Source organism: Spea bombifrons, chromosome 2, assembly GCF_027358695.1.
Source record: "Spea bombifrons isolate aSpeBom1 chromosome 2, aSpeBom1.2.pri, whole genome shotgun sequence".
In the NCBI taxonomy this organism is placed as follows: Eukaryota; Metazoa; Chordata; class Amphibia; order Anura; family Pelobatidae; genus Spea; species Spea bombifrons.
Window position 1 is genome coordinate 8,089,718 of NC_071088.1, and position 18,700 is coordinate 8,108,417.

Below are 18,700 nucleotides of genomic sequence, written 5' to 3' on the forward strand. Positions count from 1 at the left end.
GAAAAACAAAATCTTGGGCGGTGATTGATGCATTTCCCAAGAGATAAAATGGAACAATATTTACACATTACAATAATAATAATACATAAGAGATTCTTCACCCTAAATTATTATAAGGTTTCTGTTTTTTTGGCATGTTAACAATGGAAAAATAAAGTAACTTGCTCTACACCTGAAAATTTGTATAAAAATTGAGGTAATCTCTCAGTGCATAAAATCACCGTCTTCAGAAAAAAATTTATTATTTTCCTTGAAAAAAAGAAAAAAAAAAAATGGCCTTGAGTCTCTCGATCTCCCAGAAGGCCGTGAAACGGGAGCTGGAGGTCATTTTAGTGGCATAGAAACAAGCGCTAACAAAACAATAGCTCTGCGGTAGACGTTCCACTTATTCATGTCCGTTGGCCTGTTTTTCAGTTTGTTCCAACACTTGCACTAAAATGTCATCAACCGCGTCGAAGCCATAGTCCGTCTGCTGCAAATCCAATTCGGGCATCAATGTGGTGAGCAGACCGGCGACATTCATTCGGAGAATCCGTAGCTTCAGACTGAAAAAGAAGGTTTGTTCGAGTCAGCATGGCGGTCTGCAGAGCGTTATGCGTGGAGTTACACGGCGCCGTCATATTCCACAGGACATAAGAAGCATCTTACAACAAAAGGTGATGAGGTTCCTGCTAAAATAAGCTTACTATGCTAGATGCCCCCCCAGCAATTAAAGGGACACCCTGGCCATCATATGCAGCTAGAATGTCCCTTTAACATATTAGGAAAATAAAGCAGGACTTTGTGGCTTGTTGCCATCACTGGCATGTTAGTGTGCCGCCTACCAAGTATTTGCCCCATAATAATAACCCGCACACAAGTTTATAGCAACTGCACGCTATTTAAAAGCGTTTTAAAAGCCCATACATACATCCCATTGTACAGCGCTATGGAATTTGATGGCGCTTTATAAAATAATAATAAATAAGGTAAAGGGCTCGGGATATAGCCAATAAAGCTAAAACTCAAAATATATCTATGAATATAAAAACTAAAAGGTGCTCCTAAAATACCTTTCCTCCCCCAACGAGCTGGTCCAGGCAGGGTTGTTTTTGTTCATGTCTTGAACCATGAGCTTCAACTGCTGCACCTCGGTCTTCAGTTGGTTATTCTGCAAAGTCAGCTGTGCTCTCTCTTCATTCAGTTTTTCAACCTGCGGCAGACACATGAAAAAGATGCAAAACCCATAGAAAAACGAAACAAAAAACAAACAAAAACAGCTTTAGCCTTTCTTACACCCTAAATGGGTCTGTAAATATTTGTATTAAATTAACCTATGCGCTGTTAATTGTTTTGAAGACTCGGAGGTCGGTGGCAGCCTGTGGCAGGGCTAACATTAGGTAATCTGCCTCCACTGCGGAAGTTTTCTTCCTTCTCCTACCTCCACCCTTACAAAGGCTGCCTGTACCAATCAACCTCAATCAGCAACTTACTAAAGAGGAGATAACAACGGGAGGTATAATTCCGTACCTCCCAAGGAAACCTTTAATAGGGCGGGTGTGGAGAAGAAAGAACGTCACGGACCGGCTGCTACCATGTGGGGTGTTAAAAACTAAATATCCCCAAAACAATAAAAAAGCACATTATTTTACACCGGTTTTGGATGATATAAGTGTGGGGGTTTAGTTGGGACCCCTGAAACGCACTGCACCGGTAAGCAGGACAAGTGTTCAGCAAAAGTGCCTGGCAGGAAAACCGGGGTTAGTCCTGCCTCCTGCCACGCATTTACAATAGGAAGAGATTATTTAAAGGTGAAACACAGCTATCGTGTGCACCCAGTTATGCTGAACATGGATGTGACAGCTCCCTTTAAGTTTTAAAGAGCAGTTAAGCGTCTCAGTTGTTTGAAACGATCACTCTCGGATTCCGAGACGCACCGCTAGTTTTGCCATCCCTTTAAAGACTGCAAACGACTAGTATGTTTCTTTCACTTTAGGGAACTTCCCAAACTAAGCAGCAAATTAAACCTAAAGCCAAGCTACGCAACAAACTCACCTCCAGTTTATACTGATCTCGTTCAGTAGAACACACGCCTAGCTGTCTCGCCAGGTCGTCCGCTCTGCCGTTCCCGTCTCCGGGAGGTCCGGCGCTCTGCGCGGATTTACTTCTCAGTAAAGCGCTGCACTGTAGCTTCAGTCTGTCGATTTCTTTGAGCGCCTGCTCGTACTGCGCAACCAGCTGCTTCGGGGCGTTTTCAGATTTGCCAAAAAGGCCGTCGCCGGTTTGCGTTAACTTGTGATAAACCTCTTTTTTCACGGAATTGTGTTTCATTTCGACCAGCTGATTCTGTAAGTCTTTCACTTTCTGTTCCAGGCTTCCGCAGTACTTTCTGTAGGTTTCTCTCTCGTGATTGTTTGCGCACGCCGGACTCTGTGGGTTGCAGAGGTTTTCGGGTTCTCGGGGGGTTCCTGATCCGTTGCAGTGAGCGTAGGGCTGGTGGTCTTCCGGGAACTCCGTTTCGCGGACATCCTCTTCCTTTTTTACAGTCAGACGTACCCCTTCAGTCTGAGTGGCTACCGCAGACACGTCGCTCACACTCGACTCGATCGGAGGCCTGTGCTCAGTGCGCTCCTCGTGAACGGGGCTAGCGGTCCAATCGTTCTCACACGCCTCGCTCTCGGATATGGGTTTCGGGGTGCTGCTATCTTCAAGGATGATAACATCACCGTCTTCAATCTCATCGACCTCGTCAGTTAACTCAATAGTTTCAGCCTTTGGCTTTTTAGCGGAGATGGGAGGGCTGTCTATTGCAAGTAGACGTTTATTTCTGAGGACAAAATAAAAGATTATTTTATAGTGTGCTGTAAGAGAATTATGGAACGGAGAAGTTCATGGACTGGAATACGTTCTATTTCTCTATAGCGAGTATCCAATAAACCAAGGGTGTGTAATATTGGCTAGAGTAGCCGGGGGGATGCGGCAGCCCCTTGTCTGCTTCACAGAAGGACCCCATTGGAATGGAAGGATGGGGTGCGTTGCCCTAAGCAGCAGCTTCCAAACTGTTCACAGGGCAGTTTACCTGTAATCTGTGTAAAAGCTCTCAGAAACGAGTTCGGAAGATCTTGCCGGGAAAGAAGAAGACCACTTATTTAAGAGTCTTGCACATGAATTCAGCGTTGGCTGTAGGTCTTTATTTGGGGGAGTGAAAAGAATTGTTGCTTTTTCATTGATCTGTTCCAACAGACAAAAAAGGAAAATAAAAAGAAGAGTAAAATCATTCTACACCAGTAAAAAAAAAAAAAAAAAAAAAAAAAAAAGGCATTTTTTTCCTCATATGTTTATATATATTAAATACCCAGTTTTACATTAACAGTACAACAAAAGCTCTGTGGAATTCTGGTTTTATTCATTAGAATCAATTTATTGCCACTTAGAACTTTACATCTATTACAAACTTTAAAAAAGAAGCGAGGAGACCATATCCCTGAGGGAAGATTGCATTGTGATTCCCATCTGCTTTAGAGGATTTCTTACTGCGCAACTCCGCTTTAAAATTTATAATCACAAGTATCTTTAGGGAAGGCAGAAACTGACTCCACACGCAGCATATATGTATAAATCGAGCTAAAACCCACAGATAGCCTGGGTATCCTCAGCGACAGTCCTACTTATCCATCACGTGAACGACTCCAAACAACTCATTGTCCTTCATGTAGAAGATAGAGGACAGAGGGGTCTTATGACTTGTTAGTGGGCAAGAAGATAATATAATAAACTTATCTAACTAAAATAATAAAGATAACGCACCTGCAGAAGTTGTTCACATTTTCTGTTGAGAGAAAAACACGACGAGAGATAAAATTAGCACAAAACCAATAACGAGTAGAGTGTAAAATACATTATAATTCACTTGAGTATCAATGGGGTTTATTCAAAGATAAATTTGGAAGGAGCGTTTGTCTTTTGATTTCACTTTACTATTCATAATGACGGACCAACACTATTCATTTTCAATTCAATGCGTACGGCGAGTCTAAAGAAATCTCATTGATTTAAGTATACATTATATCGGGGACAGGGAAGCTCTTCCTGAAGCAGAAGCTCGCTGGGGATGGCTCTTCAGAATGAATAGTGAAGTGAAGGAGCTGCAAACTTTTCATTCAATGAATAGACCCCGCTGAGTGCCGATATATGTCCCATCACCAAACAGTGAAATAAAGGGACCACATTTGGATGTCACCTTTGATGTTCACTTACAAGCTAACAGGGGGCAGCCTTCCTGCCCTTTTTTTTTTATTTTATTTTTTTTATATACTTTCCCAACAATCTAGCACAATTACGACCAAATTCTTTTCTACAGAAGAAGGACCTTACGGCTTACAGAAGACAACAACGATCCTGGCACAGATCACAGCCAGATAGTTGTAGAAGCCTAGAAGACTGAATTATTAGGGAATCAATCTTCTCTAAGGGATCTTTTTGGCCCGAGAGGAACAGATATTTTTGATACATTTCCCAGGTCAGAGAGTAATTACCTTCTCTTGTATGTCTTCTCATATGTAGAATGGGTAATTGCATCGTCGTCCTCAGGTTCCTCCGGTACGTTGCAATCTCTGATTGGGATAAAGAATAAGACAGAAATGATCGCACATCGATGTAGTAACAGATGCTCCTTCCGCACCGACACTTCAGATATACAACATATCTACCTGAATTGCGGGTCCGCGTTCATATAGCAGTACCACTTTACAGGGAGCTTGCCCATGGCGTCCGGAAGCTTTCGCCACTTCAGACACGAATCGCATTGAACCCAGGTCTGGTCTGGACTTTTTCTATCGAGGGGAGAAGAAAAATGTGAAGATTGGGTAGAGTAGCCTTACACACCGCTCCCCTGACAACGAGACAAGAAAATATAGTGAATTAAATATTAAATCTTACCGAGAGGCTAGCAGATAAACAGAAGAGCCTCCCAGGAGAAGTGGTAAACGTTAATAAAGACATTTAAACATGCCTGGCATATGGTTATTCTGAACCAAGGACTAATTAAAAGTTCTTATTTAAGAGTCTTTACATCAGTAAGAATGGGAAGACTAGATCGGCTGAATGGGTCTGATCTGCTGTCCCACCACATAGGAAGCATTAGGTTTAAGCATCATTAATATGAAAAATATTTAGGGCCATTTCACGATGCAATAGAAGTGTCCTCAATGTTTTCTCCAAACTATGGTTTCTCCAAGTCTATCGCTTACTGTGTGTCCTCCACAGGTACACTTGTTGAATCCAGGTTTTTCTTCATTGTCATTTCATTCCAGTAATCGTTGAGCTTCTCCCCCAATGCGGTGAGCGTGAGTCTGTAAAGAAGTAGGAGATTTTAACAAAAAATACGCAAAAGGGATAACATCACCAACAATTTCCGCAGTCTATGCATTCAACGGGTCGGGCGAATCTAGAGTTCCTTTCAGATTAATTATGATGATGATTCATTTGGTTCCATAGCGAAGCAAGGTATCCGATTGCCGCCGTCTGCATTACATCAATTGTCTAATAGATGACATCACAGATGACATTGCTTACCTGTAATCATTTGTATAATCAAAATCTTGCTTATTGTGAGTAGGCTTTAAGAAGTTGCACTGAATGACTCCAACCACCCCGACTCCCATATTGTTTGCCTGGAAATAATTTCAAAGGGTTATTTTATTCACGCAGTAATTTAAATTAATTTCGAGCCTTTTTAATAACTTAAAAACTAGAAAACATATAAGAAAATAATTACCTTTAGTTGACAGCCAACCCTCACATAGGCTTTGATAAGGCGGTTCTTATGGTACATCATTATTCCGTAGTGCTCCTTGTTACGACAGTTGTATCCAAAGGTGATTGTTACAGTTTTAGGCTAACCAGACTAAGGAAAATTTCATATAATTTAAGAAATTAAAAAAAAAAAAAAAACCAAAAAAGCTGCCCCCTTCTAATCCGAGGACTGGATGTAATGCTGCGCATGAACTTCACATCGACAGGCTTGCCCACAAGGACAGAGAAAAGGCACAATGTCTCAAAAGTTACGGACTGTTATTTTTTTAACCTCTCAAGGTAGCGACTTTGTAAACCTTACTTACAGAAACATAGTATTTGACGTCAGATAAGACCCAGTCGGCCCATTTGGTCTTTCCATGATGTAAAGACTCGTGCCTATTGAATGCATGTTTACATTCCTCACAGTATGACCCTCTACCACTTCTAATGGGAGGCTGTTCTATTTATCTACCACTTCATTAAATTACATCTAAGCCCCTGACCCTGTAGGCTTAGATTATGGCCTTTTGATCTAACATTACTCCTCTGAAATAAATTTCGGTACTCTGTTTCTATCACATCTCCAGTCTCCTTCGTTCTGCTAGTAATACATATTGAGCTCCCTTGGTCTTTCATGATATTTAAACGTATGCGGTGACACCGGCAGCTCCGGTGCAAGCAACAGCGGCAGGCAAAACCTGACCTCCAACCTGTCCCCATTCCACGGGTGTGAATAGATACCTTTAAGGATACCAAGCTTTGTTTGCGCATGTTAACAATAGGCATCGACATAATGCTTTGTTCTTTTCACACTGTCCAAAAATAAGGATACAGCCAGGAATTTGGGTCTGTAGACATCTTTTTCTATGTGTGCAAGACTTTTGCAGACAAGCTGCGTTTGAACTTTCTGTCCCCTTAAAATAATCTGCATCCGCGGTTTTAAATACAAGATGCTGCAGTAAGCCTGTAAAGGGGGGGAAAAAAAGTTGAAAATAGGCCACCTACACACAGCCAATACTTCCATAGAGAAGAAATCTCACTGCAAAGGTATGCGCCATAGAACATGTTTCACAATTTGCATTTTGGTTAAACATTTCTGAGAACTATTTCTGTTTTTATGTCACATTCTCCAGTTGTAGCGTTGGTAAACATAATAGCTTAGGTTGAAGAAAGAAAAAAAAAACATTAGAGTTCAACCCTTCTTCCTATCATTCATGCTTTTAAACCAAAAGGAAGGCAAAAAATCCAATTAAATCCAATTAAACCTATTTTTTTAAAACTTTTTGCCACTTTGAAGGGAAAACTTGTTTTTGACTCCAAAATGCTCTAAAATATTGTTTATTCTATAATTTGTAGCACTGTATGTTCTGCTTTTCTACCAAAAACATACAGACCCTTTTTGAAGTCATCCATTGTATGTGATAGAAACCCCTCTCTCGGCAGTGAATTCCATACCTTTACTGCCCACACTGTAAAGAATCCCTTCCTTTGCTGTGTATGAAATCTCCGCTCTTCCCGTCTCAGTGGATGATCGCTTGTTCTTTGTACATTTCTGTTATGATCAGGTCGCTGAAGAGCTCTTTATATTGTTATAATATCCCCTCTAAGCAGTGAGAAATTCTTAAAGTACTAAAAACTACGGGTTCTCTCTCTAGAGCAGTCTTAGCAGGTTCTAGATTCTCACCCTCCCAATGGGAAAGGTAACAGTCGGTTCATCTATTGCTTTCTCAGGTGAGATTATACTTACTCTCAGTGAGTAATCGCTATCTGGTGCAACCTGGTCGGCTCTTTCCATTTTCTTGTAGCCTCTCTTCAAAGTACCGTCTATTTCGTCGGGAATCCTGATATCATATTTGTCCTTATCAAAATCAAATTCTAGAAATTTGTTCTTGTCCCTAAAAGTAGAAGAAGAAAAAAAGGTTAACTGAAAATAAGTATTTTTTTTATCGTAATTCACTGTTAGGGTAAATGTATTTAGCCAACTTCTACGTTAAGGACAGCTTTTGACAAACAGGGATACTTTATATCAAATTTAATAGAGACAGAGAGAAGCGAGAGGGAAGAGACACATATGCTCCCCTGTGCACAGCACATGTTGGGGGTCTGTGCCGTGTACCTTTGGTATCTGCCCAAAACAGGCTGTAGTGTCGTGTGTGTGTGTGTGTGTGGGGGGGGGGGGGTGTTAAAGACAAGCAAATGTTAGTATTAAGCAGAGATACAAACGTTACCTGCGCAGGTTCCAGATGATTATTCGTGTCCCCTTTTTACCTAGGATGGCATCCAGTTCAGCCAGCAATTCCTTTTCACTCGATAACAGCGAATGAGTTAAAATCGCTTTTAAATTAGCCTCGGAATCTTCAGTATTTACCAGCCGCTGTTAAATCAACGTTAAGGAAAAACAATCGAGCGGATGTCGAAGGAGAGAAGTGAAGTCACAGAACTACAGAAGTGGGGGAGTGCATGGAGCGTAAGAGGTTAAACACAATCTGTATGCGGAGGCTGGTGAGAGAGTATGCCTGGCACAAGGGAAACCCTCCTTGTATGAAATATTCAGCAGCAGACGTTATTAAGGAGCTGAAGCACTGGAGTAATTTAGGGGCAACTTATCTCCCCCACCTTCAGCCCTTCAAAGAAATTCCTCATGAGCCACTTCTTCAGGGACGTCTATCAACGGACAGATTAACTCCCACTCACCTCTAGCTCACGTTTCCCAGTCCCTCGGCTTTCGGACTGCATTAACATCCAGCAATATTATTATTTCTTTAACTAGCACGGCCGGTCCGTCACAAAGGGTGGTACTTTTACCTCTTATGTTATACACTCTAACTGCCTCTAGATTGTTAGCTCATTTGAGCAGGGCCCTTCTCACCTTTTGTTTCCGTAAATCAACTTATGTCCTGTTTACCCATTGTACAGTGCTACGGAATATGATGGTGCTATATAAATTAAATAATTCCTGCTCGACCCAACCCTGATACACTTATTAACAAGCTTAAATAATTATCTTTATGGTGAAGGGGGAGGAGTAACGCGAGATATAATAAAACGCACCTTATATATATTTAAATTATTTTACATAAAGGAAGAGACTTGCCTTTGTCAATCGCCTCCTGTAACGCACAACGGCACAGATGCGGAGGGCAGCGCTGGTCGCTGACGGTACAGGAGCCAGCAGCGTCTATATATACTGATGGAGCATCATCCACTTGCAATTAGATAAAAAAGGTAAAATCGTAAAAAATCGTATAAGTTAAAATAAAAAAATGCTGCTGTAAAGGAATGATGCAGATCATGAACAGGTTAACGACTGCTCATGACATGAAGATACATTTCTACAAAATATTAATGGTTAATATTAATAAAATATTATGTTATGGATACTATTATGCTGGTTTCATAAGCGATAAATCAATATTTATTTCCACTTACTGCAGGCCTACCCAAGTGCTTTACGACGGACAAAAAGGATATTTTGCTTGTTGAATGATATTATGGGGACAATGACGTGCTCTGCATGAATTGCCTCCAGGTAGGATTGGGACAGCATGCCCACGTGCATCCCAGACTCGTTTTTGGTGAACACGATGGCATCCTTCCCCAGCCGCATCGATCCGGATTTAAACCCGTTGCCGTAGAGTCCGACAGGAACGTGGCCATTTATGGCAACTTTATCGCTGAAGCCAAAGCTGCAAATTAAAAAAGATTTCATTAATCACAATGGCGTGAGGGCTCGAGGACCCCCGTTTATGTCGGCAGCAACCTTAACAACCGCATTAAAAAGGTGAAGGTTTTTAGAACTACCGGTAAATATAAACTTCCTGCCTGAAATTAAAATATCTTGGTTTAATTACTGATAAGAATTCGGAAGAGCCTTGGGGTCGGCTCACGTGCGATGATGAACTCATCAATAAAACACATTGGACGTTCCACATCCCTCATCCTCATTTTGTATGATTTTTTTATTGAATGATAAAAAGAAATAGTTAAAAAAACAGTTTTAAGACACAGGGGTTTATTCAAAAAGTCGACAGGAGCGTATGGAGCTTCTGCTGCAGGAAGACTGTCACTGGCCCTGTGTAATGTATAGCTCAATCAGCAAAAGTCTCCTCACTCGGAGAGAACAAAAGAATATTTATATTAAAGAAGTGCGGAAACTTTTCAAACTTCCCTCGTGTGTATGTGTTATATATATATATATATATATAGTATGTATTGAGTTTCCTCAACTCTCCTGCTAGTGATTTAGTGATTAAAGCCCAACGCAATGTCTCTCGTTGCTTACCTGAGCATTTTGTGGAGTTTATCAGGAGTCATGCCGTTGCCATTGTCAGTAAACGTCAAGCATACCTGGAAGCTCATGACAGTTTTGTCGATCCAGATTTGTTTTGCATTCACATCGGGATCATAGGCATTATCTGAAAGTAGAGAGAGAGAGAATATGACAAACACATCCAATAAAGGGATAAAACAAAGTATAACTCACAGCAGCATGAGAAACCATAAATTAAAGGGACAGAGACTCTTTAGTAATCATCTAACATCTGCAGGATAAATGTTTTGTTCAGAAACAAAAACAATTCAATTGATTTCTCTTATTTTAAGGTTTCTGTAGGAAGTTCTATAAAAACTTTACCTTTCTATCCACCGCTGGCACCGGCACTAGTTAAATGCCAACATTTTGACTTAAACCCAGGGATTACGTGCCAATGGTATTTGTGTAGCTGGCAGGGGATTCGCAATTGCAGTGATCCTAAACTAATTACAGGATGATCTAAACAATAAGCTCCAATTAAGCCATGGCTGGAATCTGGAAACAGCGACATAAAGTAATGCACTTTAATGCATACGATAGCTTGGGGGTCCCATTAAATATTATGTGGTCTTCCTTGCTAATGCATGGAGGGATTCTACAGAATCCTCCCCCCCATATGCATTTAACGCTCTCCCCAGCCTCCAACTACTTGGCTTGCAAGAGATGCTGCCGCTGCCTTCGCCCATGTGATATACTCACAAGTCTGCTCCAGCGCTGGCATGGGGGGGGGTTTCTGGCTGGGGGTCTGAGACCACCTGTGCTCAAGCACAGAAAGCTTCCATTAATTGCAATAGGATCTTGCATAATACTGCAGTTTTATGAAGTATATTAAAGGCCTTTAACATGCATTCTTTCACGAGGAGCTCACCCTCTGTCTGTCTAGGAGAGCATTAGACTGTCCCTTTATGGGGCAAATAGAATCTGCCAATCAAGACAAATCCATGGATATGATACGGGGTATTTTATTTTAGCTGCACCAGTCTCATTAACAGCTTTTTGTCTTCAGACGTTTTATTCCCACTAAGCGACACTTTACAGATTTCAGTACAAATCTAGTGCCTGCGAACAATAAAAATGCCAATAAACTGCTTTTTGATCTGTAGTGTAAAACAGGTCTCGCCATGAACGGGTTAAACATACATATCTTCCGCTCCACAGACAATACATTTTGCGGATTCGGGAGGATTCACCAACACCTCTGATCTACTAATATACCGGCGGCAATATCCAAAAAGGCACCGTCTCCGGCTGTTACTGGAGCAACTGGCCTGGGTTCAGACTAACAAGCCAAAATCTGAAACGTATCGAGATCCAATCTGGCAGGATTCCTGGAACGTTACTACGGCAACCAGAGCCAAAGTTTGGCCTAAGCAAAGACCTGCATAAAAATAAGGCACTACGGGCCAGAAAGAGCCGTCTCCAGTATGGGGGTGAATGCCCCCATACACACGCGGGCAACTCCAGGCTTCTGATTACAATTTATTTTTTTACTATAACAAAGCCGCGTCCAGATATAAAAAAGAACGTAAAAAACAGACAGATCGGAGAGGATAAACCCGTTTTCTATCAATATATAGAATGTCATCACCAAGGAAATGAGCCTCAGCGGCTGCGTTGCCGATTAGTCCCATTCGTGGTGGGCCGGCGTACCCAACGTGTAAATAAGAAAGGATAGAAAAGGCTAGGAAGCTGCAGGCTTTGGAAAGAAAAAGATTAGAAATTAGAATGGGTTAAAGAGACCGCTTAACACAGAAGGCAATTTAATAAATCACTTTCCCTATGGAGAAGCTGCAGCTCCCTGCCTCCTCACAGCGGTGTACGAGGGGGGGCTCGTTAGACGTAATTCACATGTCATCTAAACGCAGCTCCCGCACAGCAAACAGAGAAAACGCAGGGGGACCAAACAAACGTTACGAGACCTCTCCGATATAGTCAATTAAAGCGCCTATGATGGCTGGAGTGTCCCTTTAACATGCACTTCTTGCACTCACTAAATGGGGACTCATCGACTAAACAATGAAGAAGGTTATTTGTTTCTCTGCAACAGGGGCTGAGTTGGCCTTGAATAATGTTCAGTTAAATTTGTGGCCGTTTATGGCTTTCTTCCAAAGAGTTGTCCATGTACAATACCCAGTTACGTCATCCAACAATTTAGTAGATAAACCCCACTTAAGCTTTCTGAATGCTCTCCTTAACACATCCAAAGTGATACCGCCCCAAGTGCGCCCCCCAATGGTTATATGTCTCTTAAAGGCACAGAGACTTTGTTTTCTCATACAACGCTGTGACAGCCTCATAGTCCTAACGCAGGAGATGGCGGCACATTCCGGCACTTACCTATAAGCTCCGCGATAGCGCTGAAGGGCCACGTGTGACTCGTAGAGTTTGTGTGCAAAAATTTAGGGCACAGCTGAAAGAGACACAAGAACACAATTACATTTCTGGGTCACAGTAACACAATTACATTTCGGGTTCACAGTAACACAATTACATTTCGGGGTCACAGTAACACAATTACATTTCGGGTTCACAGTAAGAAAGATAAAAGCATTGCCTTCCTCCCTCTGACACAGGACGGGCATCCCGTAAAGAATGAAACCTCCTGTCAGGCAGAAAGATGTAAATTCCCGGAGCCACCCGCAGCGGCTGCTGCTTAACCACAGGGATTCCCTCCGAAGCACGTTGTAGCAAAAGACCACCATTCTGCACAATCCCCCACCCCATGGCAAAAGCAACACCACGAAAATGTAAAGGGACCACACAGATATAACAACTAAAGTGCTTACGATGGCTGGGGAGTCCCTTTAAGTGTCTGGGGGTGCGTGCACGCGCAGGTGTGCATGAATGCATTACGCCTCTGTCTATATACATTGTCACAGCAACACAAGAAGCGTTATTTTGGGTTCCAGGGCATTTGTAAAATGTGTCTTTATACAGCGTCCTGGGTTACACACAGACATTGGTAACTGCAGCTGGGCAGCAATTGTTTTATCTACTTTGCTTGCCCATCGCACCCGCTCGGTCTGGGGGGTCTCACTGCTCGGGGGGCTCTCCAGTCCAAGGCTTTTTGTGCCACGACTGTCTCTTTTATGAATACAAAAACATGTCAGAGCCGCCAGGTAGCCGGCCTTGTTACTGCCCGAGGCGAGTATATAACATGATTCTACTGGACAGGGCCCCTTGTAACAGTGTGGCCCAGGGCCCGACGTGATCTTCAGCTGACCCTGATAGAAACATATTCTGCAGCGCTGACAATGTGCCCCCCCGTCAGCCCCCCCGCTATCTAAACCCCACGTTACTCCTCATGCATTTTCACATACCCGTGTTTATACGACTTTATAACAGCTTTTACTTCCATCATGTATTTCAGATTATTTGTTGTCTGGACTGCAGACAGTAATTATAATATATATATATATATAGGGGAATTAGTGTATAAAGCGCTGGGGTTTAACACTCAAATGATTTCATTTATTTTGCAATGGACTTCCTTGATTGCCTCTCTATAAACCTATTTGTAGATGAAGCGCGGTATATTCACATCATTACGTCGCTATGTGTTCACACCGCGCAGGGATAGGTTTCCAGGCAGAGACCGCCGTGGCTGACCCTACAGAAAGCACTCAGCGCAGCACAATGATAACGAGAGTTCAGCTCTCCATAACCATAAACACACCTTACACGACCAGCCCCTACTATCTATAGCACTCCGTGGGGGCAAACACAACACCTGCGACAGTCACCAGGGAACAGCACAGACACAACGCTGTATTTCCTCCCCGGGGGCCAGTAAAGGAATCTGTATGAAGCCTGCTGGTGTTTTAATTACTTCAGCAGGACGAAACAGACAATGACACACACACACTCACCTACCGACCGACACACATTCACTCACCGACTGACACACATTCACTCATACACTCACCGACCGACCGACCGACACACATTCACTCACACACTCATCCACCGACACACATTCACTCGCACACTCATCCACCGACACACACTCACCGACACACCCACTGTCACTGACCAAGGAAAAGAAACTGAAACCAGCTGCATGTAACAATTCAAGACAAACCCTGACAGGCCTCGCGATGGACTCCTCCACCCATCACTGCAATCCTTTCAACGCACAGAGCCGGGAAGCGCTGCGGGGGGGGTAACAGCGCTCCTTTTATACATCACCGACCCAATTCACCCTACAACATTACACACAGCAGGCACCCTTCCAATTTTTGTTACTTTAATGGAAGAGTGGTAGATAAGTGGAGAAGCAGCCCAGCAGACGCTGTAGAGGATAATACAGTGAAGACATTATAAATAAGGCTATTCCTTTAAGAATAAATATAGCAACAAAGTAGGCTTTTCTTATTGTAAACAAAAAAAAAACAAGAACCAGCCCAATGAGGAAATGGTGCCAGAAACCGGGCGACGACCAATCGGTGATCACTGCACGGGGCCGACCCTTATCAGCGTAACCAGACCGAGCCGGGAAATTATTTGGTGAGAAATATATTATAAAGACATGAAATAGGCGGGTCCGCCAGAGACGGGTAACTGCGCCCGATAAGAGCCCTTATCACTATCGCACCTAGTGTTTTTAACCAGCTCCAAGCCACAGAGCGTCAGCCATTCAATATATCCTACAGAACTTTCTAGATCAGCGGAACCCGAAACGCTTAACCCTTCGAAAGACTTCAACTTGTCAGGAGGCGGACATGGTTTTAAGTCTCACCTGTAATCAAGCAGGGTTTGCAGCTGTAATGAAGCAGTGAGCATAGCAACACCTAGGATAATCAGACATCATTTAATCGGAGTAGAGTATGAAGGAATCTGCCCCTTTACCCCGACTGTGGGGCTAATACCCCAAGCGATGACAGAGTGGCTACCACGGCTGAGTAACGAACTACAACTCCCAGCATTCCCAGGACATAACATACGTCCTGGATAATTAACACCATGACACAAGCCATTCAGCTGACTGTCTCGTAGTGATAGGGTTTTCAGTTCAATTTGTGCGGTACGGTGGCAGCTGAACAGCCCTGCAAGGTATACAGGCTGCCAGACACTACACCTCACACGGCAATGACCGTCACCGCAGCCGCAGGGCATGTCACACACCGGCCGCTCACTGCCCGCAGCCATGACAGCACCCCGCTCTTCCTCCCCAACGTGTCCCCCCCCTTTAGCCCTTCCCCTCACCGCACTGAGCCGGATCCCGTGCGCCGTCTGCGCCGCCATCTTGTTAAAACCGTTCTGCTATCCGAATTCACAACATCTGAACGAGCTCCTCTTCCGGGGCGGAGCTTACTCATGTTAGCCAATCACATTGCGATGTTTGTTTTCGCACTGGCTATTTACTCACGTGACAGCCCCTGAGTGTCCGCGGTCACGTATCTATCTGATTCCAAACGGAAGGTAACGGTCGCTGAACGGTCCTATACAGCCCTATACAGTCCTATAGGTGACTTAGTTTGTTCCAGGACCCGCATAGGGACCACACATTAAATATTACCCTAAAATACTACTTAAAACTACCCCAGATAAACTACAACAAGAAGTGCTGGACTAGGGCAGATCAGATTATGCTAATGGTTGTGATGAAATGAATGGGGTAAATAAAACCAAGAGCACCCCGTAGCTCCTCCCGCATCCCTGTACTAACCCATAAAAAAGGAAACATAAAATACAACATAAGGAAATAGAGGGGACATGCTTAACGGAATGATATAATGGAATGCCTATAGGCAATAACGGAGAAAAATGCCCATAAAGTAATCGGGAGGAATGTCCACAGGCTCTAATGGGGAAGGATGCTCATAGGCTATAATGGGGAGAAATGCCCATAAACTAATCGGGAGGAATGCCTATAGGCTACAATTGGGAGGAATGTCCATAGGCTCTAATGGGGAAGGATGCTCAGAGGCTATAACGGAGTGGAATGCCCATAGGCTATAATGGGGAGGAATGCTTATAGACTATACCTATGAACCTGTGGCATACATACTCCTCTAGTACAGTCACGTGTTCTGGGAGTGAGATTACGCGAAATTAGGGAGCGACAGATGGAATCATATAATTGGGCGAACGTCGGGGGGCGTTCCCGCTGATGTCAGTGGGCGTTTCTGACATCATGGGAAACACCCCCATTTAAAGGGGAAATGGGGAGAGTGTGACATGTCAAGACCCTGCTCCCGCGACCCGGAGAAGCAGTGCTTCACCCAGAGAGTTCCCAAGTGTGAAAATATGTATATTATATTTCTAAGCATATTGTACCCTAAATCACATAAATGGCCGTATTCTTTCTTTGACTGAATCCTAATTAAATTTATGGCCCAGGCCCAGGAATTTGATGAAGGTCGTTAAACGTCAAATAAGAATTTGTCCACCGTAAATCATTTTAATGATATGACTCCTGGGCCCGGCTTCATTAGTTAAGGCTAGTCATATAACTTGTAACTTAGGCGGCAACGTGTACAGACCGCTGTGCCAAATAGGTAAGGGAACGTCCAAGCACATACGATCAACATGGCGAAGGACCTCTGTTTAGGGTGCCCGGCCAGCATCGTAGGACAGAGAAGCCACCTAGAAATAACACCACGACGTAAAGACACTCGCCCATGGAAGATTCTGGAAAGTCCCCACACCGGCTATAAAATCCCACAGCCACGACCACGAACTCTGAAGCCTCGCCTGCGGTGTTTGTGAGAACGTGCACAGGACGGCCGGGACGGAGCCAGGGATCCATGCGTCCAAGACAAGCGGCTCCTCGAAAAGACTGTTCTAAGGGGTTTCCCAGTCCCTGCCGAGTCTCGAGTTGATCGGCGAGGAGATTGATAAATACTCGGCTCGGTGATGTATTACTGTATTGACATTTGACACTATAGCATTGATTGCCGTGATGTTGATTGATCGTTTAACTCGTTTTACACGTGTATATATATACATACATGCAAGTTATAGTATGTCATTACATAAGGGGGTCATCAGAGGACAGGGTATCCCATGCGGGGTCTGTCTGGACCCTGCTGTGATACCCGGTGGCTCCCCCTACTGGCCAGTCACAGGCATTTCCATTCCCAATGCAAGTCTACGAGTCTATCACTGAAAGAAAACAATTTATTTTTTTTTTATAGAAAAATTACTGAAAATAATACATTAAATAAAAAACTAAACAAAGTAAGCTAAGTGATGTCATTGTGATATCAGTGACATAAAAGTCTATAAAAGGATCACTTTCTACATTGCACTGATAAAATAAAAAAAAATAATAATAAACATATTATTTTATTTATTTTTTACAAATTTTTTTCGGTTAAAAAAAAAAAAAACTGTGTGTAAGTTGTGGGTACCGAAAACATGGAAAAGGGCAATCTTAATGAAACACACATGGTAAAAATGAAGAAAGAAAAAAAAAAAGTTCACTAAACACTCTTCAGCGAACATCCAATATGGAGGCAGACACACCCCTAGTGTCCTGTGATTAGCCAATCACAGAGATCGCGTGACGTAGGTGGTTGCTAATTTGCTAATTGGTTCCCACGGACTGCCTCGGTAGCATCGCGCATGGGCGAGCGCACCCATATTTACTTCATATCCGTCAATATAGGTTTTTGGGCACATTTTTGCATGACCGCACTGAACACCATGAAGGTTTTAAGGGGTTAATGGTATTGTTACTTTTGTATTTCCTCCATTGTAGAAGCCGTATGGAATCTGCTGTTAGAAGGGGTTAAATCCCATGTATTATTATTTTTTTTACATTTTTGCTTTCCTTGTGTATTTTGGAGAAGAGATAAACAGAACACAAAAAATGTTCCTTCTTTGGCCATTAGAAAATTAGAAAAAAAATAACGTGAAAACACCAGGCAGTGCCATTTTTGGTCTAAATTTGACCAATTCTTCCTTGATTTCTGCATTAGGTGTAAAACAAAGTAAGGATTATATAAAATCAATAAAAAGATATTCTATCATAACATTTGAGAAGATAGAGCTTCATTTATGTATAATAATTTTTGTCCTAATAAAATTATTACGGTATTTGAGTATTTCTAATTAATAAGACAGATATACAAGCTCTCGGCGACAACGAGCGATGGAGTCCAATAAAATATTTTCTAGCACAGAAAGTTTATATAACGTTTATTAACATTCATTATTTTACACGTTAACGTATTCCTGTTTTAAGCCTGAACCCCTCATATTAAACATTTGCATTTTTTTAATATTAATATTCAGATGATTTACCGCTAACAAATCTTTCCCACTTCAACCATTTTCCAAATTACATTCATATTAAAAACACACAGGGGGAGGGGAAAAAAAACAAAAACGCACACATCCAAAAAAAGCAAAAACAATGCAATTTATAAACAAGAGAAACTATTTTGATTATTTTTAGATCATGGTCCAGTTCAAACAATAAAACACATTTTTTTCCTGTACAAAAAAAGAAAAAAAAAAATTCACATTTAGAGCCGCCTATCAATTTTGATGCATTGGGGTCATCTATAAAAAGTGATTTGGGTGGAAAGCCTCAAAAGTGGTCTTATCACCATAGCAACATAATGATTCAGCCGACTGGACCATCCTATTGGTTCGTATTATGAA

The 18,700-nt window shown here is 42.5% G+C and overlaps 1 protein-coding gene across 1 annotated transcript; it reads right to left on the reverse strand.

Moving 5' to 3' along the window:
- Positions 1–321: 321 nt before the first annotated feature.
- Positions 322–15,385, reverse strand: MORC3 (MORC family CW-type zinc finger 3). The gene is made up of 17 exons (XM_053456280.1): positions 15,293–15,385; positions 12,425–12,497; positions 10,058–10,190; positions 9,247–9,461; positions 8,004–8,151; positions 7,523–7,670; positions 6,608–6,739; positions 5,756–5,875; positions 5,554–5,651; positions 5,229–5,330; positions 4,689–4,811; positions 4,515–4,592; positions 3,787–3,808; positions 3,059–3,210; positions 2,035–2,806; positions 1,053–1,192; positions 322–545 (listed from the first exon to the last, which is right to left on the reverse strand). Exons 1-17 carry the CDS (start codon positions 15,329–15,331, stop codon positions 386–388), a joined length of 2,655 nt encoding a protein of 884 aa, XP_053312255.1. The 5' UTR covers positions 15,332–15,385; the 3' UTR covers positions 322–385.
- Between the last annotated feature and the right edge of the window lie 3,315 nt (positions 15,386–18,700).

Excerpts from the sequence above, each read along its gene's own strand:
- MORC3 (XM_053456280.1), bottom strand. The coding sequence starts at position 15,331 with ATGGCGGCGCAGACGGCGCACGGGATCCGGCTCAGTGCG. Across the intron at positions 9,462-10,057 it reads AAACTCCACAAAATGCTCAG|CTTTGGCTTCAGCGATAAAG; the intron begins GTAAGCAACGAG and ends TTTAATTTGCAG. Across the intron at positions 1,193-2,034 it reads GAGATCAGTATAAACTGGAG|GTTGAAAAACTGAATGAAGA; the intron begins GTGAGTTTGTTG and ends TGTCTGCCGCAG.